This window comes from Pelodiscus sinensis, chromosome 21, assembly GCF_052426305.1.
Source record: "Pelodiscus sinensis isolate ZL-2025 chromosome 21, ASM5242630v1, whole genome shotgun sequence".
Classification (NCBI taxonomy): domain Eukaryota; kingdom Metazoa; phylum Chordata; order Testudines; family Trionychidae; genus Pelodiscus; species Pelodiscus sinensis.
The window spans coordinates 14,574,429-14,598,616 of NC_143072.1; the positions used below are offsets into that span (position 1 = coordinate 14,574,429).

At 47.1% G+C, this 24,188-nt stretch overlaps 1 protein-coding gene across 4 annotated transcripts in view; it reads left to right on the forward strand.

Annotated features, from left to right (window-relative positions):
• PITPNM3 (PITPNM family member 3) overlaps positions 1 to 24,188 on the forward strand; it is a 526,934-nt gene that overhangs the window by 485,367 nt on the left and 17,379 nt on the right. For all 4 annotated transcript variants that reach the window (XM_075904890.2, XM_075904888.2, XM_075904887.2 and 1 more), the window contains 3 exons: positions 57 to 205; positions 8,781 to 8,897; positions 10,220 to 10,336. In XM_075904890.2, the coding sequence (XP_075761005.1) occupies positions 57 to 205; positions 8,781 to 8,897; positions 10,220 to 10,336 (383 nt within the window). The remainder of the gene's footprint in view (positions 1 to 56; positions 206 to 8,780; positions 8,898 to 10,219; positions 10,337 to 24,188) is intronic.

Here is a 24,188-nt window from a genome sequence, read left to right on the forward strand (position 1 = left end):
CTAACAGGGTATCTGTCAGAAACATGGTGCCATATTGCTTGTTTGTTGTTTTGCAGTTACTGCCAAATGGTGGGGAACAAAGCGAATAGATTATGCCTTGTACTGCCCAGATGTTCTAACAGCATTCCCAACAGTGGCCCTGCCACATCTCTTCCATGCCAGCTACTGGGAATCAACTGATGTAGTGGCATTCATTTTAAGACAGGTAATTTTATCTTGATGTCTCTCTAAAGGAAAACTCAGTGTGATTCAGTAATAATCTATCTTAGATCCCTCCGAATATTAAGCTGTACAGCAACGGTAGAGTTTGGTGAAAAGTTATTCATCCTTTCTAAGGAACAGGCTTAGTTTAGGCATGTGGGTGGGAGTCAGGAATATCTATTTTTCCATTACTGTTCCCAAGGGCACGTCACATTTGGTCTCTTTTGTTTTCAGTCTTGCTATTGACTCAGGTGCAGTCACCTCTGTAGTGTCCAGGTGAGGTGTGCTTCTTCTATATGATAAGAGAAGGGTGTTTTCATAGCTAGAGCACAGGACCGGAGACGATGTGGGTTACAGTCCCAGTTTCTGTTGGATCCTCCTTGATATTTGAGAAGATATTAGCCCTTTCTGCTTGTCTTCCCCATGAGTATCGCTCAAAGAGTGGGGAGGGGAGGCAGAATCTCACAAGCAGCAGTGAGAGCTGAGTAGATATCTAAAATCTCTTTGAAGATGAAAAGCACAATATTAAATGAATGATGAATTCTCATAAGCTGGCCTTTAAAAATAGTCACAAGAGGTAAAAATAGTAATTTAATGTGCAAGTTACAGGTCTTCAATAAGGATGGTATTTTTGTATCAGATGTGCCTGTCTACATAGTCAAAATGGCACTGTAATGTCTCTAACCTTTGATAGCAGAATATGCTGTTGCTCTCCAGCAGCACTGATGTACTTTGGATAAAAGAATAGGTTGGTCTAATTTTATACTGTATTGTCTGGAGGGTGTGGAGGAGTCTGGCCTTTCTGTGTGATCCCACGGCTTGCATCTGTATTTTTAATTTTATTTGTCAAGAGACATTTGATTTCTGTTTACTCAGAAGTGCAAACTAAGAGTAGGTGCCCATTGCATGGTGATCAGCAATGTAGATCTCAGAGGTGACAATAAGTGTGTGTGTATGTGTGTGGGCGGCAGTTCACCAAGGTTAGCCCTACAGGCCCCTGCCACTTTATTTATCTGTGCCTCCACAAGTATGGGTGATTGTAGCTCCCATTGGCCCTGGATCACCATTCCCAGCCAATAGGAGCTGTGGGAAGCAGAGTGGATCAGGACACTGCTGCCCACAGCTCCCATTGGCTGGGAGTGGTGATTCTCAGCCAACGGGAGCTGCAAGCAGCCATACCTATGGGAGCGCAAGTAAATACAGCAGTGGCAGCCCACCATGGGGCTAGCCCTGGTGAACTGTGTCTGGTTTGCACGCCAGTTATTGCCCACTGGTGGTTTAAATGCAACTTTTTCTGATGGAGAAATACGGCATCTGAAAAATACTGATTCGAAGGAACCAAAATTTTCCATGGGGATGTGTCAATTCAGCTGATACAGAGTCTGCCTGCCCAGTTTCCTGCCAGCATATCTGGCTCCCTGGACTGGCCACTACCCACCTATTAGGCTACCCAGCAGCTCCTTAGCCGACTTGCCCACTCAAAGCTCTAGATCTCCAGCTGCCCAGGCAGACATGTTGAAAACTTCCATTCAGTTCTAGGATTTTTTTAAAACTTCCATTGCACGAAAAATTGTGCATATATGAACTTTTTCAATCATGTTTGGAATAAAAAATCTTTTGGAAGGGTACATTTTTCTGTGGAATAGGAATTCCAGGTCCCACCTGTGTGCCCTGTAAGACAAACATTTGGGTGGCCATCCTGGAGAGTTTCAGATGCACACAGCTGAATAGCTGAGTGCCCCAGCCAGCAACATGTGTTTCTACTGTTGGTGAACATCTGCACACAACTTGGTGCACACAAAAAAATATTCCACACCTGGATAGAAAAAATGAGAGGGAACAGTGGTTCCCACACAGATCTAAGAAATACCTTGATGGAAAGAAATATTCAAAAAACAATGTGAAATCTTCATTTCAAGACATCCACTGGCTCTAGGGAAGCTGTCAAATAAACTATCCACATTAACAGTTGGAATTTTAAAATGTCTCTTTGACTTTTATGCTTCCAGTCTTTCCTTTTCTATACGCTGTAGATTGCCATCTAATATTTTGAAAGTCTATATGTTTCCAAGTCTTCCAGAGTAGATTCATTGATACATTTATCAACATTTAGCTTCTCTGCCACTCAAAGACCTTTATATATGATTCAGGGAAAGGCAAGACATTATCCCATTAAAATATATTCCTTTGCCTTTTTCCTGCTGCTATACAAGATGAGCCCGAACCACTCTCCTTTATCTAGCCTGAATGAGTGCTGGAAACTCAACAGCAGGGAAGAAATCCTTACCAGGAGCCATGGTGAAAAAAAGCAAAACCTTTACATCAGTGTTTCTCAACCAGTGGTACAAGTACCCTCAGGGGCACTCGAGAGAAGTCTAAGGGGTACGTCAACACAACTGAAATTTGGAGGAAGCTGAATTTTTGTTTTAAGTATTTCAGCACTTTATTATTTTTGTACTTTTTACACCCAAAAATTCATTGCTTGCCCGGCTACGATTAAGTTGTTTAAACAAATGTGTTGCAATGGTAAAAAAAAAAATTGTGTGTGTCTGAAACATGTAGGTGCTGGGGGTACTTAAATTGTTTTTTAAAAAAGGGGGTACTTATAATTTTTTTAAAGGGGTACTTTATAAAAAAAGGTTGAGAAACACGGCTCTACATAACTGCTCCTTCTCATAGTAATTTAACATCAGACTTCCTAGGTCCTTGCTGCTGTGGTCCATGTACTTTTAGGGCTGTGTAGGTCAATCCCTGTGCCAAAACATGTCAGCAAATCTTCAAATAACTTGTCAGTTATATCAGTACTCTTAGTTGCATCATAATTAAGCTGCAGAGTTCTGAATACTAGTGAGTTACCATGATGTACCATATATGCTATACCCATTTTATCCTCTCTATGGAGGAGAACATTGTTTTTTAAGTGTTACCTATTTCCCTGCTGAAACTCAGATAGGCACCAAGGGCATGGTAATAACACAGCGAAGACCAATTAAAAATTTTAGAGAGCAATAGAAGTCAAGGAAAGATTGTGTGGCTCTGTACCACTGTGACCTCTTGGATGAATTCCACCAAGGTCTGAGACTTTCAAAGCAGCCTAAGCCATTCGTATATTCAATTTCCATTTAACATGAATAAGAATCTCAGTTCAGAACTGGGTTTGCAGGCATCTCCAGCTCAAATATATGAGTCAACTTCTTGCAATTTGTGGATGGCAAGTTTTATACACAGGTAATAAAAAATGACAGTGACACCTCACTAGCTTCATTGAACAAAGCTGGTATTAAGGATGAGGGCCATATTCAGGATAGCACTTAAATATGTGCTTAAGTGCAAATATGTGCTTTAAAGCCCATTGAAGTCTAGAGTACTCGGATGCAAAGCACGTACTTAAGTGCTTTCCTGAATCAGGGCCTTAGTAGGGGCTTGTTTGTATTTGCAAATTCAGACAATTTTTCTAAATACCAGCATTGTAAATGTTGTTTCCCAGTTTTCTAAGAAAGTGCCACAAGCAACGGAGGGAGTAAGAAAACCAAAATTAAAGTTGAGGAAGAAGAATTTCTTGGTAGTCTTTCCTAAAACCATGAGGTAATATTTAAAGCTGTTAGAACTGGCTTCTCCCATTTGTCCTGGTGCAGGTTAGTCGTGTAAGACTGCAAAAATTCTCCAACAAGGATCCTAATGCTGTTTAATTTGGAATAAGCAGAGGTTATGCTGAACATACAGTGAAAGATAATCAGCTGCTGCTTGACAAGTGGCAGAAGAAGTAATGGAGGGAGCCTCATAGTGACTTTCCTGGATGAGTTTGTCTAGAAGATCCCTGCTTACCTTAGCTCCCCAGGGATCTCCTTTCCTCTCCTGCTCTGAGCTAGTGTCACTGGAGTCTTTTGCTTCTCCTCAGATAGCTAAGTGTCCCTGGCTATGTCTAGACTGCAGGCTTCTTTCAGAAGAAGCTTTTCCGGTAGAGATCTTCTGAAAAAACGTCTTCTGAAAGAGAGTGTCCACACTGCCAAAGTGCATCGAAAAAGCAATCTGCTTTTTTGAAAGATAGCGTCCACACCAAATGGACACTATCTTGCATTTTAGTTGTGATTGCTATGGGTGGAATGGCCACCAGGGCTCCTGTGCTTTTTCCTCTTTCCTCTTCTTTCGAAAGAACTCCCTTTTCCCCATCCACACATGCCTTTTTCCAAAAGAGCTCTTTCAGAAAAAGATTTCTTCCTCATAGAATGAGGATTGCTAATGTTGGAAAAAACCCTCTGTTCTTTCGATTTTCTTTTGGAATAACGCAATTGCAGTGTTGATGTAAATGAAGTGTTTCTGGAAAAACTTCTGAGAATTTTCTGAAAAAAACTCTGTAGTGTAGACATATCCCCTAATCTGACCTACCACAGAATGTTTGCTATCCTCAGTTCCTGAAAATTGTGTTTCAATGGCTGACTCTCCCAACTGCCCACCCTGCTGGCTGGAGAGCCAGAGAAAAGTTCTGAAAGCCAGCTGGATGGTTCTGTCCAGTGTCTACTCTTCATACCTCAGTCTTCATCTGTGGATTTTACTGTAGGACATGGCTTGAACCCAGGTCACTCACAAAACCGTCAGTCACCCTCTGCTCTTAGAATCCAGTACTCAGCTCCAGTGTACATACCCTCCCTTTTCGGTGCTTGGAGATGAAGGTAACAGGTCCCTCAGAAATACCTAAGGTAGACAGATTTAAGAGATCAAACAGACATCTTTCTCAGGACATCAGAACAAACTTGGCAATAAATGGCCAGAGGCTCTGTCCACTGTGGAATTCTAAAGGCCAGTTTAAGTAAACTTTGCAAGAAATAAAATTATCACAGTCAATTAAAAGCAAAGTTTACCCTTTAAACCAAACAAATCATAATCTGCTGCTCCCATTAAAGCAGAGGAGATGTGGTCACGTTTAGAATTTTATTCTCAGGAGATGATCCTTCAAGTAATAGAATTCAGATACGGGATTTTCAGGCAGGTAGATGCAGAGAGACATCCACACACTTTCTCTTTTCCAGTGCTCTTGTCTTACTGCTCCCTTCTCTAGCTTTGGACTTCATGCCATTTTATCACAGCATGTTCTTCCCTCCTGCATCAAGCTCCCTCTTCCTCATCCCTCCCTACTCCTACTTCTCTCTCAGAAATTCTTCTTGCCTTCTCCTCTTGAGCTCCCCCACCCCCACGAGCGTCTTAACCACGTCGTTGTGCTGTATCTCGCCCTGTATAATTTTATTATAAGCTTTTCAGGGGCAGGGAACATGCCTCTGAAATACTGTGTAGATTTATGGCACTGTATAAGGGTATGTCTAGACTGCATCCCTCTGTCGGCAGAGTTTTAAATATCCCGTGATTAATTTGCATAAAAATGGCTGCCGCAATTTGCCAACTCAACACTTTGTCAGCAAAAAGCAGCAGTCTAGAGGGGGATCTGTCGAGAAAGAAAGCCTTTTTCAACAGATCTCTTATGCCTCCTGCAAGAAGGTTTACAGGATCTGTCGAAAAAGGCTTTCTTTCTCAACAGACCCCCCCTCTAGACTGCCACTTTTTGCCGACAAAGTGCTGCGTCGGCAAAATGCGGTGGCCATTTTTATGCAAATTAGGCACGGGATATTTAAATCTCTGCCTCATTTGCAATGTCGACCTGCCTAATCTGCATCCCTCTGCCGACAGAGGGATGGAGTCTAGACATACCCCCCATGACTAAGTAATAAATGTACAACTAGCTCACTCTGTCTCTATATAGATCAGGTTAACAAGCATTCATAGGACCAAATTGTCATTGAGCAATGCCCATGGTGAATGGGATTTGTGATAGTGAATAAATACTCATCTAAGCTAAAACCCCAGAGTTCTCCCTGTCTGTTGACAGTCACGCTTATAAAGTAAGGCCAATCATCGGTTACCCAGGTCAGCTTCCTTTGTGTTAGAAATGTACTTCACTTTCCATTAGCAAATTTGATTTTGCTGTTAGTCCCCCCCCCCGTAGGATTTTTTTTTTTTTAAAGCAGAGACAACAAATAGAACAGATGTAAACTTCACATGAAAGGCTTCCCAGGCCAGGCCGGTCTTGACTCATACAATTAGACCTTGTAACTCCAGTGGGTATACCCACATCAAGAAAGTCAGCAGGACTTGGCTGCATTTATGTGAAGAGAAAAATCATTGTGGGCTGAGTGTTGCCATGTCAATTTTTATTAAAAGGTATTTTCTTTTGCCTCGTACCTCTGAGTATTAGAGGGCAAACACCCCTTACCCTCTGCCTTCCCCTTTGCAGTTCCATGGTCTCCATGCCTGACACACTGTATTTATAAATGTCAAGACCGAGGTCTAGTCCATGGTTCCATTAAAGCTCTATCCTGAGAGGGAGATAGCAGAGTCGGTCAACATTATTTCCAAAATTAACTTGTGTGAGCTCAAAGGCTTGTTTCTCTCACCAACAGAAGTTGGTCCAATAAAAGCATTATGTCACCTACCTCGTCTCTCTGGGACTCTTCCTGTCTCTTCTGAAAATAGGCCCTGTGTTTGATAATCAGATGAGGTCAAACCAGCAGCCAATGAATTAGTTAATCAATGGTTCCAGTAACTAAAGATGGTTCTTCTCAATCCATTGGAGCCGTGGCAGAGTCACCTTACAGGTAAATAGCTGCTTAGCCAGGATTGGAAGGGAATGCTGGCTTTGTGATGAGCGCCAAATCGGAGATGAGGAGCCCTAGATTTAATTCCAGATGCTGTCTCCCGTTTCCTGCAACCAATCACATTGATGCATGAGAACTCTGAAGCCATCATACCACTCGCATGGGCCTCCACAAACCCCTGGGCAAGGTGCGTGGGGGTGGTTCCAGAAGCGGCGGGGCCTAGGGCAGTAGGGGCGGGGCTGGGATCAGAAAACCCTCAGTGTCTCCCAGAGTGCAGTGCTTCATCCCTGCCTTCCTCCCCCCCGCCCCTATCCATGGAGTAGCCCTTCAGCAATGATTTAAAGGGTCGGGGCTCTGGCTGCTTCTACTGCTGCCACAGTACCAGCTGCAGCAGCTGGGAGTCCTAGGCCACTTTGAATCAATAAGCCCCATGGCAACTGTCCCTTCCCTTCCTTCCCGCCCATGTTGGCAGGCCTGGGAGTAGATGCAAAAAGTCAGAGCAAGCGTGGTTGGGGACTGACTGGCTAAGTAGCTATTCAGCAGAAAAGGACCTGGGGGTTACAGTGGATGAGAAGCTGGATATGAGTCAACAGTGTGTCCTTGTAGCCAAAAAGGTTAATGGCATATGAGGGTGCATTAGGAGAAGCATTTCCAGCAGATCTAGGGAAGGGATTATTCCCCTTTTTTCAGCACTGGTGAGGTCACATCTGGAGTATTGCGTCCAGTTCTGGGACCGCCCCCCTACAGAGAGGGTTGCCAGGTGTCCGGTTTTTGCCCAGGCAGTCTGTTATTTCTGGCCCCTATCTGGTAAAAAAAAAACCCAGAAAATACTGGACATGTTTTTCTTGGACAGAATGCCGGCGGCGACATTGTTCCCCTACTGTGCCTGGCATAGGCAGGGGGAAGCGAGGAGCGTGGGGATTCTTAAAGGCAACTTTTTTTTGTTCTTTTTTTTTTTGGCTCAACAACTTTCGTCTCCTGGTTTGTTTGTTTTTTTCTCAACAAGTTTGGTCTCCTCTGCGGGTATTTTGGTGAAAGCATCTGGCAAGCTAACTATAGAAAGGATGTAGAGAGGGTGCAGCGGAGGGAAACGACAATGATTAGGAGCTGGAACACATGACCTACGAGGAGAGGCCGAAGGTTTTGTTCTTGTTTAATCTGGAGAAGAAACGAGTGAGGGGGGATTTGAGAGCAGCCTTCAACTTCCTGAAGGGAGGTTCCAAAGAGGATGGAGAGAAGCTGTTCTCAGTAGTGACGGATGGCAGAACAAGGAACAATGGTCTCAAATTACAAGGAGGGAGGTCTAGGTTGGATATTAGGAAAAACTGGAATGGGTTACCAAGGGAGGTGGTGGAATCTCCATCCCTAGGACTTTTGAAGTCCCAGCTTGACAAAGCCCTGGATGGGATGGTTTAGTTGGGGTTGGTCCTGCTTTGGGTAGGGGGTTGGACTTGATGACCTTCTGAGGTCTCTTCCAGCCCTGGGATTCTATGATTCTACGAGGTGGCTGTCAGAGCCATAAAGGGAAGGGGAAGGTAGCAGCGAATGAATTTTCATGCTACTGCTTTGGAAATGGCTTCACGGCCCAGGAGGAGAGGAGGCAACTGCTTCTAATCACTTTTGTGGGTTGGGAGGATCTGGATCTGAAGCAGGAAGAGTTTTGCTTCATAGTGAATGGGAAGCAACACAATATGCTGCTGACACGCATTGTGACGATACAATGACACCCTTTGCTTGCTTAACACTTAGTTTGAATGAACTGCAGATACATTAAAGTTCCTGAACAGATTACCCATTTTTAGCACACTCGTACCATATGATGGGGAACACAACTAAACCATTGCACCACTGTGTCCACGCGCCCCCAGCACAGTGATGATGAATCTGGTGGCTGCCCCGAATTTGTGGTAGCATTAAAAATCAATCTGATTGCAGGTGATGAGGTATGAAAATGTGACTGTGAAGGAAAATGACAGCTTGGACCCTGCAACACTAAGCCCGTCCAATCCACGAGAGAAGTGGCTACGCAAGAGGACACACGTCAAGCTGAGGGTACGTATCATGTATCATCCCAGTGCAGATACAGAGGTCTTTCCTTACAGCAGTATAAATGGAATGCAGTTCTCCCCCCTGAAATGTGATTGTTGCATAACTACAGATTAGTAACGAATTGAAAGGCATTATATATCTCTGAGGCGGGGGAGGAAAAGTGTGTGTGTGTGTGTGTGTGTGTATTGTATTGACAGTGAGAGTGCGGAAGTGAGACCTAAATGGAATTCTGAGGCTTCGACAACCCCACAAACTTAAGTGCTATAAAAGAACACAAATGGTGTTAAAATTAAAGCAACATTAATCCAAGCACATTAGTTTGATCTGTAAACGTAAAGCATCTTCAGGTGAGTTGGGGATAGCGCTTACATAACATTGTGCCCTTGCTTAGCTTCAGTTCTTAGAGAGACAGAGATTCACAGGCCAGAGCTCTTCAGCACAAGGTCATCCGCTCTGTTTTTCAGAGTGAATAAACACAAAGGTAGATTGGCAGCTGCATACTAGGCAGAGTCGAGAGCATGAACGTCCTGACTCCTGGCTTGCGTGCCTTCCACAAAAATATCCCAACCCTGTCATGAAATCAGAGGACATATGGACTATGATTCAAGTACTCTGTCATAATCTTGCTTTAAGACCAAAGGGGTCTACTGATGAAATCTGGGAGGGTTAGGAATTGTGACAGCAGGGTTTGATTCTCTACTGTCCAAAGACAAAAACTTAAGTGGTTCATGTGCCTCGCCTTAGCTCTCTGTAAGGTTTGGGGCAGAATTTCAACCTCCGGGAACAGTGTGGATGTTAAATGAAATGCAGGGTTGTCTGGATCATGCAACACCCAGCTTGCTATGGCCTTGGGATAGAACATCAACAATAAACAATGCTAGCACATTAAAAAAGAAGGATGGCCTTGTGATTCAGGTACTGCACTGAGATGCAGGAAAGATGGATTCAGTTCTTAGTTCTGCCATGCTCCTTGTGGGACCTTGAACGATTTCCTTGGCTTTTGAAAAGGCCACCTTAAGCCATTCAGGAAGAGCACGCATTCCATTGATATTCCAGTGGGACTTGAGCTCCTCCACAGTAATTCATGTATTTTTGAAAATTCCAGTCTTGATCTCTCTGTTCCTCAGTTCCCCCATCTGTAAAATGGGGATAATATTTCCTTCTTCCCATTCTTTGTCTGTTTCATCTGTTTAGACTGTAATCAACCTCTTTGGAATAGAGACTTCCTTTGACATATAGGCTCTGACTTTGACAAATATCATGCAAATAGCATAATAATTATACTATCAAAGGCATAAAATACTAATCTTCTGCTTTCCTTTCAGAATGTAACTGCCAATCACAGAGCGAATGATGTTATTGCAGCAGAAGACGGCCCTCACATACTGGTGGGGCGGTTTATGTACGGGCCCCTGGATATGGTAGCTTTAACAGGAGAAAAGGTAAAACAAGACTTTTGGTGGCTCATTTCCCCCCACATTAATGTTAGCGGTGACATTCATCAAGCACAACAACACTTAACTGTCTATATTGTTATAGATGATGCTACAGTGGTGGGGCTGTTTATTATCGCCTGTCACCCTGGCAAAAATGTGCTGATATGGAGCCCTTCTCCTGTCTGACCTTTTCCAGCCATCACCTTTCTTATGCGCTCCTGGCCATCGCAGCAGGTTGACGCTGAACCTGCTGTGAAGTGGTTACAAAGGATCCCATCCTATCGCACCACCTACTGGAGACAGGATTAACTTACTGAATGAGAATTAAAGAAAAGAATCCTGTAACAGCGGCAAATCATGGAAGGGAAATGTCTATCCCCCCAGAGGAGACATTCAGGTTAAGGGAACTGGGCAGAGTCCCACTGGTGTCACCGGACATCCAGCCCACTAACCTTGTGACTAATTTGTGTGATGCCCATTGGGGAGGGATATGCAGAGAATATAACACGGCTCTTAACCTCATGTAGATTCTCCTTTAGCTCAAGTGGCAGGGCTGTGCATTTTGGGCAGAAGTTCTCACCTTACCAGTATACCTCCCCCCATCCCACTGTTGACCAGGAAGTGAATTTTGCCGTGAAGCTTCGTCTACAGTGCAAGATCGTCCAGCAAAAAATATGCTAATACGGGACTGATTTGCATGAGTCACGATCTCATTAGCATATTTTCTGCTGTTTCTTTTTGCGCAGGGTCTTTTTGCTCAAAAAGAAGCAGTGTGGACGTGGGGGGGGGGGGTGTTGCGCAAAACCCCCGTTTGGGCAAGATCCTTATGCTAATGGATTGCAACTCATGCAAATGAGTCCCACATTAGCATATTTTTTGCCGGAAGGTCTTGCAGTGTAGATGAAGCCTGAGGCATTTAGGAGTGCATGGACAGGCTATGTGGCTGGGTGTCAAGAGACCAGGGTTCGGTACTCAGCTTAGCCACAGACTTGCTCAGTGGTTTTGAGTAAAGTAAAACAATTCACCTTTCTGTGTGTTTTCTCATCTGGCACCCAGAAATAGTGATGCTTATCCTGTCCTTTGTATAGAGCAGGAGTCTCAGGCTTTGTCTAGACTGAAAAGAAAAGCCAGAAAAAGGTACGCAAATAGAGAACCACAATTTGCGTATCTTTTTCTGCTTTTTTTTTTCCAGAAGAGGCTTTTCCGAAATTTGGCTTGTCTACACGTGTCCAAATTTCGGAAAACCCTCCTCTTTCGGAACATCCCTCCATCTTCATACAATGAGGACCACAGGAAAGCCGAAAGAACCCATCTGCTTTTTTGGAATCTATTCCGAAAAAGCAGATGCATTCCTTGGAGAAGGCATAGCTTTTCCGGGATACCTGCAGTGTAGACATAGCCTCCCGGTCTGCTGGCCTTCCCTAGCTGGAGTGATTTCACAATCCGGCCCGGTACTCCCAGTGGGCTGGGGATGGGGTGGGAGGCTGTCTGTTCCTGTCTCCCAAGCCCTGCCCCTTCCCACCATCACCCTGGATGCAGCTTTGGGTATCTCTGGGTGGGGGGAAGCAGGTGCCACACAGCAGTCATGGTTGGACCCCCCTGTATGCCCCATGGTGGCAGGAGCTGCAGTAAAGCAGAGTGAGTGAACCTGCCCAGTGCATGCCGCTTCTCCTCCAGCCTGCCAGGAGTGAGGAGGTGAGAGGATTATTCTAGCAGTGGGTGGGTGAGATTTTGTGGCCTGCACTGTGCAGGGGGTCAGACTAGATGATCATAATGGTCCCTTCTGACCTTAAAGTCTATGAGTCTATGAGTCCTAGGTAGGATTGCATAATTGCTCTGGCCGGGTTTGAGACCTCCCTGGCATAGAGCTTCGAGATCTGCTTAGGTGGAACATTAGACTAGTACTTATTATTATTATTATTATTAATTATTATTATTATACAAATTCTTTGCAAACTGTAATGGTGAAATTTTTTTTGCTTCATTTGAGTTGCCAGGACAGGCACTCTGGCATATTTAGATTTCATGTTCAGTGCAGTTTTATTTAGTAACAAATGTGAATAATTGCAAGGTTCAACATTGCTACACTTATATCATCAGCTTGTATGAACCAAAATGTGTCCCCTCTAGATGCATGCCATTTAATGCCACAAAAAACAGCCTTAAAAGAATGGCTTGCAGCTGTTTCCTTAAATGAGTTATCAGCCTTCATTGACAATATGTGATCGCATAAATATCACTGGTTTGTCTCAGGAAAATGAAGGTGATGTTGGTAGCTGAATTTATTGAAAAGCAACAGATAGTATCCCTCTGCCTGTCACTGCCGGCAGGGTTGTGACTCAACTGAGCTGAATGTAATCACAGACTAGAAATGAAATGATGGGGTCTGTGTACAATCTACTGCTTGCACTCTAACCTCGGGCATCTTGCTTTGGAAACCATCTGCATTTAAATAATCATTCTTAATAACCAGTTTTCATAAAGGAAGCCTGCTTTGTGCTCTTATTGCTGTTTAACACACCACCACTGCCAGGAAATCCATGCTCCTCGTTGTTTCATGGAATGCAGATGTGGGACAGATTTCTTTTTCCTGTAACTGATGCAGTGCACTACACCTGCTAAGCTGGGGGAAAGTGAGCTAAAGAAGCCAACAGTGATTAACTACCAGCTCTAAGCTCTAATCAGTCCATATTATGACTTCCTTACAGAACAGTGAGACTCCTAATAGAGTGTAAAAGAAGTCTTGCTTGGAGTTCCCGTCGTCTGAAATAGCCATTATTTCATGTGACCTTGGCTAGGGAGTTGGTCACAACAACGGTTTTCCACGTTACAACTAGCGGTCACACAGCCCTGTCTTTTTCAGGTTGCTAAATGGGAAGAGGATGGGGGTCCTGGTGCCTTCGTTGTGGCAACCTGGCTGTGATGGAGGTGCCTAGAACCCTGGCAGTCACACAAGTGTAGTGAATGGGGCTGGGGGAGGCACTCGTTGCATGTACCAGAGCTGTTTGTTTAAGTCACCGTGTCACTTCCCTTTGGCAGCTTTACTACTGTACTTCAGAGACATTGGCTTTTCCCCCCATGCTCTGAGCTGGAAGTGGCTCCTTTGCCCTTGTAAGTATTTGGATTCTCACCCTGAATTGGCTGCCTCCTTGAAAACTTAACAGACTGGCTAAGGCTTGCTTGGAGCTGGATATGCGTATAGAACAGCAGGTCTACACTACAAGGCAATGTCAACATAAGGTACCCAACTTCAGCATAGCTGCAGTGGACGTACCTTGGGCTAAGTTGTCACAGGATCTTTACTGTTAGGGTTGATGGGAGAAATGTCCTTATGCTTCTCATTCCAGCGGAGTACTGGCATTGATCAGAGCACGATTGGCACTCAATTTAGTAGGTCTTTACTAGATCCACTAAATTGACCTCTGGGGTATCGATCACCACAGTGCCAAACCTCTGGTTAGTGCAGGCCTGTCCTCAAGGTTGTCCCCTCAGATATCATTGCAGAGGTAGAAGGAGGAAGCTTGAATTTCTTCTGCTATCTCTGGACTGGTTAACATAGTGCTCCTTAAAGGTGAAATGTCTGGAGATTAAAGTATTAAAATTTAATTTCAAGAGGTGTGCAGGTGCAGTAGTCAACCTCCCCTCACATGCAGTTATCTTTATTGCCTGAGATGGTGCAGAGTGTGTGTGTGTGTGTGTGTGTGTGTGTGTGTGTGTGTGTGTGTGTGTGTGTGTGTAAGAGAGAGAGGTCTCCTTGCTAAGGCAGGCTAGTTCCCCATTCCACTGTGTTTGGAAACACAGTTTAGGGAACCTCAGTGCATCTCTGCCTTTAATGTAACAGCACAGTCTCTTCCAACTGAATTAGTGTAAAAGGCAGAAATGGCCCGGCTATTCCTAACACATCCATAGAGAGCTCTTGGTTGCGTGACATGGTGGACGTTGAGTAAAAGGTTTAGAGAACATGACCTACAAAGGAAGACTGTAAGAATTGGGCTTGTTTAATTTAGAGAGGAAAAGACTGAGAGGGGACATGATAACGGTTTTCAGGTATCTAAAAGGGTGTCACAAGAAGGAGGGAGACAAATTGTTCTTCTTAGCTTCTGAGGATAAGTCAAGAAGCAATGGGTTTAAACTGCAGCAAGGGAGGTTTAGGTTGGACATTAGGAAAAACTTCCTAACTGTTAGGCTGGTTAAACACTGGAGTAAGTTTTCTAGGAAGGTTGTGGAATCTCCATCTCTGGAGATACTTAAGAACAGGTTAGATAGACGTCTACCAGAGATGGTTTAGACGGTACTGAGTCCTGCCATGAGGGCAGGGGACTGGACTTGATGACCTCTCAAGGTCCCTTCCAGTTGTAGTGTTCTATGATTCTATAAATGTATCCTGGAAGTAACATTACTGAATTCAATTACACTACAGCAGGGGATGAATTTGTCTCCTTATGTTGACTCCAGATCCAGTAAAAGTGCATGTCATGGTGTTTCTCTGTCATAAACGGTGCCTGTTGTTCTGCCCTACAATTCATAAGAATGTGCTGCTGCTACAATGTCATTGCACGATCCAGCCGTGCCTGTGTCAATATAAATTTAATTGTCTGAGTGGGGTGAGGTTGCACTTTAGTTAAGATCACTGTTTCAAGCTGGTCTCTTGGTTTGTAAGAACTCAAACAGCCCTATTACTTGAGATGACATAGGGGATAAGATCCCAGATTTGCTCAAACTTTATTGCAGATTTTTATCAGAGCCCTTTTATTAGATTTTCAACCACTCTTCATTCTGATCACGTTTTAGATATATAAAATAAAAGGGGGGTTCTTTTGGTAGAGTGAATAGGAAGCTGGGAGGGGACATCAAGGCTGGCATTCTGAGACGCACATAAGCTGCATTGCTCCAGAACATGATGACTTCTCATGCGTACCATTCCCCAAATGCAGAATTAACTGACATTGTGAACCTATCTGGATACGAGGGAGCAATGCAGTCTCAAAGAGCAAATTCGCTTTGCGTTAAAAGGCTTCAATTATGCATTCAGGAAGATTACAGCTCCCAGCCACTCATGAAGTAACCACCCTCCACATAATTTATTAATTTATATTACCGTAGCACAGGGCTACTCAACTTTGGAAGCCACGGGGGCCACAGTGATACTCATAGCATATGCCGAGGTGCGCAACTTAAGAGTGGTTGCATGTACATACATATATATGCAAATAGCTTCTTTCACACTGAGGGGCATGAATACACATGGCAAGAGTACCCAGCATACAGGCCCCATGTAAGTCAGTTCTGCTGATATTAATAAAATGCAATATTTACCCGATTTCCACCCATATGACAGCACTTTTAATGAGCAATGACAGTCCAGGAATTTAACTACTAAAACGCATCTCAACAGAAGACCATTTATATTGATTCCTTTTTTGTTTTGGCTCCCACCCACAGGCCGTGAGCTGAGCCCCACGTAAATCCAAACTGCACCGGGGGCCGCAAACAAAGGGGCCGCATGCGGCCTGTAGGCCACACGTTGAGTAGCCTGCAGTAGCATCTAGCAACTCCAAGACAGGGACCACCGTTGTGCTAGGTGCTGTACAGAGAGATACATTGCCTGTCCCAATAAGCTTAAAAGTGTAAATAGGCAAGTTGGTGACAGGGTGAGAGGGAACAGGAGGCAGAGAAGTGAAGTGACTTGCTCAGCACTACATAGCAGGTCAGTTAGTGTCCGAAATAACACGTGGGTCTTATGAGTCCCTCTTCGATGCCCCGTCCATTGGACCGCACTGCCTCTCGAGCTGTTGCAGGACTAGATTGTGGCATTTGCACTTATGCTCAAGTTTTCAGGTGGGCAGAAGCGTAGTGAGAGTGTTGTGTACCCGGGGGCAAAGGAAAAACTTGCGCCCTCCCCCCGTCCCCATGGCTGCGTGGCACAACCCGGGAGGGGCGGAGCTTGTATCGCGTCTTCCCCCACCCCCTCCAGTTTGGGGCCAGGCTCCTGCACACACTAACCCGCCAGCGGAGATGGAGGAGGGTTGGGCTGGGGGTGGAGAAGTGGGGAGCAGGCTCCCGTTGATGGTGGCGGGCGGAAGAGGAGCAGATGAGCCGAGGGATGACAGGAAGAGCGGAGGGGGACTAAATTGGTACCCCCCATAGCATGGCACCAAGGGGCCAACTGCTCCTTCCGACCCCCCCCTTGTTACGCCACTACAGGTGGGGGACATGCGCCACTCAGGTTGCATTCTTCTGCCTGCGCAGCGCGGAGGCAGGCAGGTCACATTAAAACGCTGCAGCTGTGCTGGCAGGGTGAGCCTGGCTCTGGACCCCTTCTGGTGTGTAATGCCGGAGGTCCCCTTGCTTGTGCTTAGAGAACTGACTGCCTGGCACGATGTCTGCTCTCTGCGCCATCTACTCCCTCTCCCGGGTGCACTTTTGTAGCAGCAGTTAGAGTCTAGCCAAAGTGTTTGATCTTCCCCCTCTTCCTGCTCCTAACTCTGGAGTTGGGGTGGTTCTGCTAGCAATGCAAGAGAGCAAAGCAGACCATATCCAAACAGAATTGATGCTGAGATACTATTGTGGCCAGTTACCCCTCTGCTTTTAATAGCTCATAGCTGGGGGAAGCAGAGGATGCAAGAAGGTCACTTGAAATCCATTCTGGTTTTGATGATTGAGACATGAAAGAGCTGTGGGTGGGAGGGCAACTCTTAAATTAGCTGGATCCTGTGTGAATGTGGGCACTCCATAAGCAACTCTTTATGCATGACTGGGGAGTCAGATGTAGTTAGCTTCACTTTCAGTTGCTCTCATCAGTAAGCAGAAAATTCTCTTTGAGTTACGATTGCTTTCAGCCTCTTGTGTAAAACTACACTAAAAGAATCAGTGTGGGATGGTAGCAAGGGGTGGCCTCCTAGCTAAAGCATGGAACAGGGAGGCCAAGAGTCTAAACTTCACCCTGCCACTGGCTCAGTGCTAAGCCACCTTGGGGGCAAGTCATGTAATTGCTTTGTGCCTCGGTTTCCCCATCTGTAAAATGGGGGTGGATATTTCCCGACCCCACTCTGGGATTGAGATGCTTGAAAAGATTAAGATTATCTTTGCTGCTGTCAGCTACAGTGATGAAGCTTACACGTGTCTTCCAAGAAATTCTTCAAAAGAGTCCATTTAGGATTTCTTCAGATGGCTCATTTGTATTCCCATTGACTTTCTGTCATCTCAGTAACAGTGAACACATTTGGCTTTTAAAAGGTACAAGCATGAAACTAACTGGATTGAAAATGTATTCCACTTCATTCCTCTTTCAGATTGCAGGCCCAATACTGCCATTTAAACACAAGTCTCTGGTATAACCCAAAATACAATGCTGGCAGAAGGAAATAAAAAGACTAACTTGGAGGGACATTACTTTTTAAGCTATAAAGATGTGTATGGAAAATAAGTCATGCAGGAATGACGAGTGATCACAGTCAGATGTTTAATTTGGATAGTTCAAAGGCATTTCACAAGCTTTATTAATATTTTATTTGTTTCCAGTGTCTCTTCCATTATGCATTTTTCTTCATGCTCCGTGTCCTATGTGGAGGGACAGTGTAACATAGTTTCAGGCTGACCACACAACATATAACTCTATTTTTGGATAATATTGGAGTTTTTCCTTCTGGTAAAAGCAACCCAAAATCCCATTATTTTATCCTACCCGGGAGGTTCCAGGATTTCAGCCATGAAATGCCTTGATTTGTCATGCATTCCTATTTAGGTAAATTCAGTCTTGGTTCTGAGGAAGATAAGTGGACTTCCACATCTGTTCTATCAAAGCTAATGTTTTCTAGAGCAATGGTGCTCAACCTTTCCAGACTACTGTCCAGCCGGGCAGTACCATCACAAAAAAAAAGCACTGACTGTACCCCTTTCAGGTGTCTGATTTGCCTTGTGTACCTCCAAGTTTCGCCTCACTTGAAAACAACTTGCTTACAAAATCAAACAGAAAAATACAAAAATGCCACAAAAAATTGCTGTCTCTCCTTTTTACCACAGAATTATTACAAAAAAACCTTGGAATCTAAGTATTGTACTTACATTTTAGTAGATAGTATCTCAAGCAGGATTAAAAAAGTCGTATGAAATTGTAGTGTAGACTTCACTGGTGCTTTTTATGTAGCCTGTTTATAAAACTAGGCAATATCTTGATGAGTTGAAGTACCTCCTAGAAGACCTCGGCGTACATGTACCCTGATCGAGAGCCACTGTTGTAGAATCAGGGTAACCATCCGTCCCATTTTTAACAGGACCGTCCTATATTTAAACCATTTCAGCTGTCCTGACTTTTTTTTAAAGATGAGTCATGCTCCTCCTGCTGGTCACTCGCCATCAGCACAACCGCAGCAGCCTCCTTTGTGTGGCTGGTGGGTGAATACGGCAAGCAATGGCCGGCAAGTGGCCCGCTCAGGCGGAGAGGCAGGCAGCCAGCAGGAGAGGGGTGGGCAGTCAAATGTCAGCGGTTCATCAGGGTTAGCCGCTGGTGGGCCGCTTCCACTCTATTTACTTGCATGTCCGCAGGTACGGGGGATCACAGCTCCCATGGGCTAGGAATGGTGGTCTGTGGCCCATGGGAGCTGTGATTGCCTGCACCTGCGGGGGCCCACTGGGGGATAACCCTGAAGGACTGGAACCAGCCCACAGGATGGTATTTGCCCATCCGGCCGTAGGACAAGAGGCAGCCTGTGTGTGATAGAGGGTAAGGGTATAGGAGTGAGTGAGTGCGGGGTGTGTCACCCCTCCTCATGTGCACCCTAAAGCAGGGTTTCCCCGGCGGGGGAGGGGAACGGGCTCAGTCGGACTTTTCAGACTGCAGGACTGACGCCATGATCCCTGGCACCTGCTGCGGGGCTTGAAATCTTCATCCCCAAAGGCCTCTCCCACACGGAATTCCCAGCAGCACCCAGGCGGAAGCCCCGAGCCTCAGCATGGAGCTCATGCACACCCAGGAGCAGGTGCGGATGAAAGTGAAGGAGCTCTGCCAAGCGTATGCTAGATCCTGAGGCTGTGTCTAGACTACATGCCTCTGTCGTCAGAGGCATGTAGATTAGACACAGGCAAAGGCAAATGAAGCCGCGATTTAAATGATTGAGGCTTCATTTACATTTACATGGCTGCCGTGCTGAGCCGACAAACAGCTGATCAACTGTTTGTCCGCTCAGCGCGCTAGTCTGGACGCTCCCCTGCCGACATCAAAGCCCTTTGTCGGCAGCCCCGGTAAACCTCGTCCCATGATGAATAACGGGGCTGCTGACAAAGGGCTTTGATGTCGGCAGGGGAGCGTCCAGACTAGCGCGCTGAGCGGACAAACAGCTGATCAGCTGTTTGTCGGCTCAGCGTGGCAGCCATGTAAATGTAAATGAAGCCGCGATCATTTAAATTGCGGCTTCATTTGCCTTTGCCAAAACAACAAATCTACATGGCTCCGTCGACGGAGCCATGTAGTTTAGACGTACCCTGAGAGTGCAGCTCCCACTCCAGAGCAGAACCTCATACCTGCCCTTACGACGAGGACCTGGACTGCCTCTTGGGGAGGTGGGGCAATCCCTCCCTCCTCCCCCGGTAGTGGACTCAGGGCTCGAGACACCCGTCGTCATCCTCCCCCTTCCCCCGGGGGACAGAGACATAGAGGAGGAAGAGGAAGAGGAGGAGCTGGACGAGGCGAGCTCTGTCACCCTCCTGAGCCTGGAGCCAGTACCCCACACCCTGGACATGTCCTAGGCAGCGTCCGAGGCTGGGGAATCCACATCAGGTGAGCGCCATCACGTTCCCTTCACACCGGGGGCAGGAGGCCAGGGGTGTCTGGAGAGGCCTGCCGTATTCATGACACCGGGTTGGGACACCCTCCCCTCCCACCACAAGCCACCACGAGAAGCAGTCTGGACACTTACACACACACACACCCAACAGTGCTGTACATGCCTGCACACTTGGGGCCACACCCATTCCCAGGGACAGTGCACCGAGGCCCCCGCACCCATGGCGGTGGGATCCCCAGAGCCAGGTGCCACTCCCAGCCCCAGGCCTGAGCCTCTCCTCACCCCACTTCCTCCTCCCTTCTCTCCCTTCCAAGGTTCTTTTCCCAGTCCCTCCCCAGTTACTTCTACTGCAAATAAAAACAACAGTGAGTTTAACCCGCCCTCCCCCCTACACACAAAAAGTCTACCACCGAGGTACAGGAGCCTCTGCCGCTCACACACACCTCCCTCCCCCAGTACACTGTCCCGCTCTTTCCAAGCAGGCAGGGATACAAATCCTCTCCCTGCCAGACCCGATGGGCACATGGCACCTCATGGCCCCCCTCCCGCCCGTAGGATCCCAGTCTGGCCTGCACCTTCCCATGCCTGCTTGTCCCCAGGATGGAGGGTGGGGGTGGTAGTGATGCTTCCTTCCCTCCCACCCGGAGATATCTGTGCCCTTGCAGGCAATGGCCCACTTGCTAGAGTGCACATGGCGTTGTTCCAAGTACATTGCCTTCGTCTGAGCTGAGAACTCTCGCTCCTGACCCACAGATGAGGGCAAGGCTTCAGGTGCAGCATCGCCAGGGATGACTGACTGTCTCTTTATTCTTCACAGCTGGACCAGCTGCAAGAGGGGGACAGTTGACACCGCCTAGGGCAGTCTCCCAAACCAAGGGACCCGCAGGCGCCGGAGACCCATGGATGAATTCCAGAGGAAGCACCTTGTGGCACTCCGATCCCTGGAGCAGACCCTGGACCACAGACTGCAGGAAGACATCCAGCAGCAGCGACACCTGGTGGGAGATGCTGCATCAGGGCCGCAACACGTGCATGGCCGTGCAATCCCTGGTCTCCAGCATGCTGCCTGCGCCTGCGCCTGCTCCAACTCCTACTTCTGCTCCTGCTTCTCCCTCAACCTCTGCCCATGGCCGCCAAGGCCCCTGCACCCATGGCAGTGGGATCCTCAGAGCCAGGCGCCACTCCCAACCCCAGGCCTGAGCCTCTCCTCATCCCACTTCCCCCTCCCTTCTCTCCCTTCCAAGGTTCTTTCCCAGTCCCTCCCCAGTTACTTCTACTGCAAAAAAAAACAACAGTGAGTTTAACCCCCCACACACAAAAAGTCTGTTTTTTAATCTCTGCAAGGGAGGGAGGAAAGTGAGAATGGGAGAAGGTGGGAAAGGGAGGGTGTTGGGGGAAAGGCAGAGAGGGGCAAGGCACAGGCCCCTAATGGGGAGGCCCAGGGGAGAATATTACTGGGGTGAGGGCTGGCCCAAGCCCTTTTGGCGCCCTGGGCCCGGGCGTGCGGCGCCGGGCGCAGGGCGCATGCGCAGGCCCGCCCGTTAGGCCCAGGCCCCTCTCCTCCCAGGGTGCGCGGGCCCGCTCCGAGGCGCACAGCTTGTGTGCTGCCCGGCCTGGCCAGCACTGCTAGTGCATGCGCCGGGCCCCACAGCCGTAGGGGCAAGGGCGCTGTTTTCCGGCACTGTGGGACTGGTGCTATGTCCCCCACCATGCACATTGGCACGTCCACGCTGGAGTTGTGGGCGTCGTGCGCCTTTCCCGACCACCCGACGTACATGCCTGTAAACTGGCCGTGATGGTCTGCAGGACCCTTGAGAAGAACCCCTTCTGGTTGATGTAGACAGAAGCCCGATGGTCGGGGGCCCGGATGGGGATGTGGGTGCCGTCAATAGCCCTCTGCAGTTGGGAAAGCCCATGTCACGGAAGTGGACGACCCTGTGCAGCAAAATGGTGTTGACGGCCCTCACCACCTGTACAAGGAAACAAACTCCAGTTCCATGACTCGCAAGCTGAGGTGTCCGCAAGGGCAACTGCAGCAGGCAAAAGAAAAGGCTTTGCTGTCCCTCGAGGAGGTAGGCAAAGACACAAAGACTGAGACACTGCAGTGTGGGGGGCAGTCCCTTTAAGCATGAGCCTCAGCAAGCCTCAGGCAGCAGCTCCAGGAAGTAACTGCACCCTGATGCCCTGCCTGAAGTGGTTCCGGGTGGCCTTAAATGCGAGTGAGCGCTCAGTAGCGTGGACGCTCTACTTCGAAATAGCTCAGCACTTTTGATGTGGAGACGTGCTATTTCGAAATCAGCTATTTCGGAGTATTTCTTCCGAAACTGCTTATTCCGAACTAAATGTGCAGAGCAGACGTCGCCCAATTGGCCAGCATGCCTGCCCCCCAACAGCCCTCCCAGCCTCTACTCTCCTTGGGAGATGGGCTTGCTTTGTCCAGCCCTGGGGCTGGTCCCAAGGGGGTCCCAGCTCTGGAGCGGGTGTCTGGCAGGGCTGGTGGCTGTTACCATTTAGGGCAGGGGTGGGCAAATACCAGCCCACAGGGCAGATCCAGTCTGCCAGGGTTAGCCCTTGAGGGGCCCTTACCCCACCATATTTACCTCCATCTCCATTCCTGGCCAATGTGAGCTGTGATTGCCCATACTTGTAGAGATGCAGGTAACTATCGTGGCAGCATTTCCCCCGGGGCTAACCCTGGAGAACTGCCACCATTTTACTGCCCACCCTGGGTTTAGGAGTTCATGAAGAAATAAACTCCTGAGCAGAAAGACAGACAAGCACATTACTAAGTGTCGTCCCCTTACTAAAGCGGCCTCTGTTTTATTCTGAGACAAACCTGTGTGCTACAATCCAGACTACAATTCCCATGAGCCCTTGGGAAAAAAACAGGACAGAAGGATTCTTGTGGGAGAGAGGACGGCTCTCTCCATGTGCTTGAAGAAAGAGTCCTAGCAGTCTGGGACTCTGCCTTGGAGTTTGGAACCAAAGGGGGAGCCAGGCTGCTGTCAAGGACATTGACCTAGTGCAGCGGCTGTTGGATGCAGCTACTAGATGCCTGTTGGAACTGGGAGTTAGCAGGCTGCTTCCTATAGGCACAGCAAGTTTTGAGCCTTGTTGGAAAAGTGCTGCCTGGGACAGAGCTGCTGTTTAGCCTGGACCAAATCCTCACTACAGCTGCAACATCAGGGCGCCAACGCAAGCGTCTGGGACTGAGTCTAGGGGTGTGCACACTCTGGGGTGGGGTCACTGTTGTCTAGCTATATAAGCTTCAGTTATTGTTATGTGTTTTGTTAATGCTATTCCTTGCTAATCTGTTAATCCCTGTTTATTTAAATTAAGTAAAGATTGTTTATTTTAAAGTATTGTATTAGATGTCTAGGATTTGTAGTTGTTCTGGAATTAGATCCAGATTTATGTTGGAATGAGTATATTCCTGGAGGCTCTCAAGGCACACGAGTGTGTGTACAAGGCTAGTCAGGTGGAGGCACCGTCATTTTATATTCACGGCCAGCAAGGGACAGCAGCAAGGGGGTGGATAGGGCTTTCCCCAACTAAACCCCATCACCACTGGGGTGCTCAGGATCTCTTTTGGGTTAAAACTCCAGGCGCCCAGGCATACCTGAGAGTGTGACCTGCTCCCCAGTAACCCGGGGAGGAAAAAGGAGGTTACATAAGATATAGAGACAGGTAGTAATGCAGAATGTCATGTAATGGAGGCTTGGTCAACTTATTTTGAACATCTGTGCTGAATAGCCCTGATTGACTGCTGTTCAACTCAGAGCAATTTTACCAGGGTCCCGTATTTGGCAGAGGGAAATATGGTCACCCTATCTAGAATGCTCATCATGCTAATATCCAAGGCCCTAATTCAAGGGCTTTGTTGAACCAGGCCTAAGCTTTTAATTCATGCCACCCTAGTATCTATTTTATGCCCTTTGTTGGACTTTCAAATGAAAACTTTAGAAAGTCCTCAGCTGCTCTGTGTGAAAGCGGGGCCAGATTCTGAGGTGGTACAAATCAGCCTGACTCTTTTGATGCTGGTGGATCGATGCCAATTTACTCAAGCAGAGGTTAGG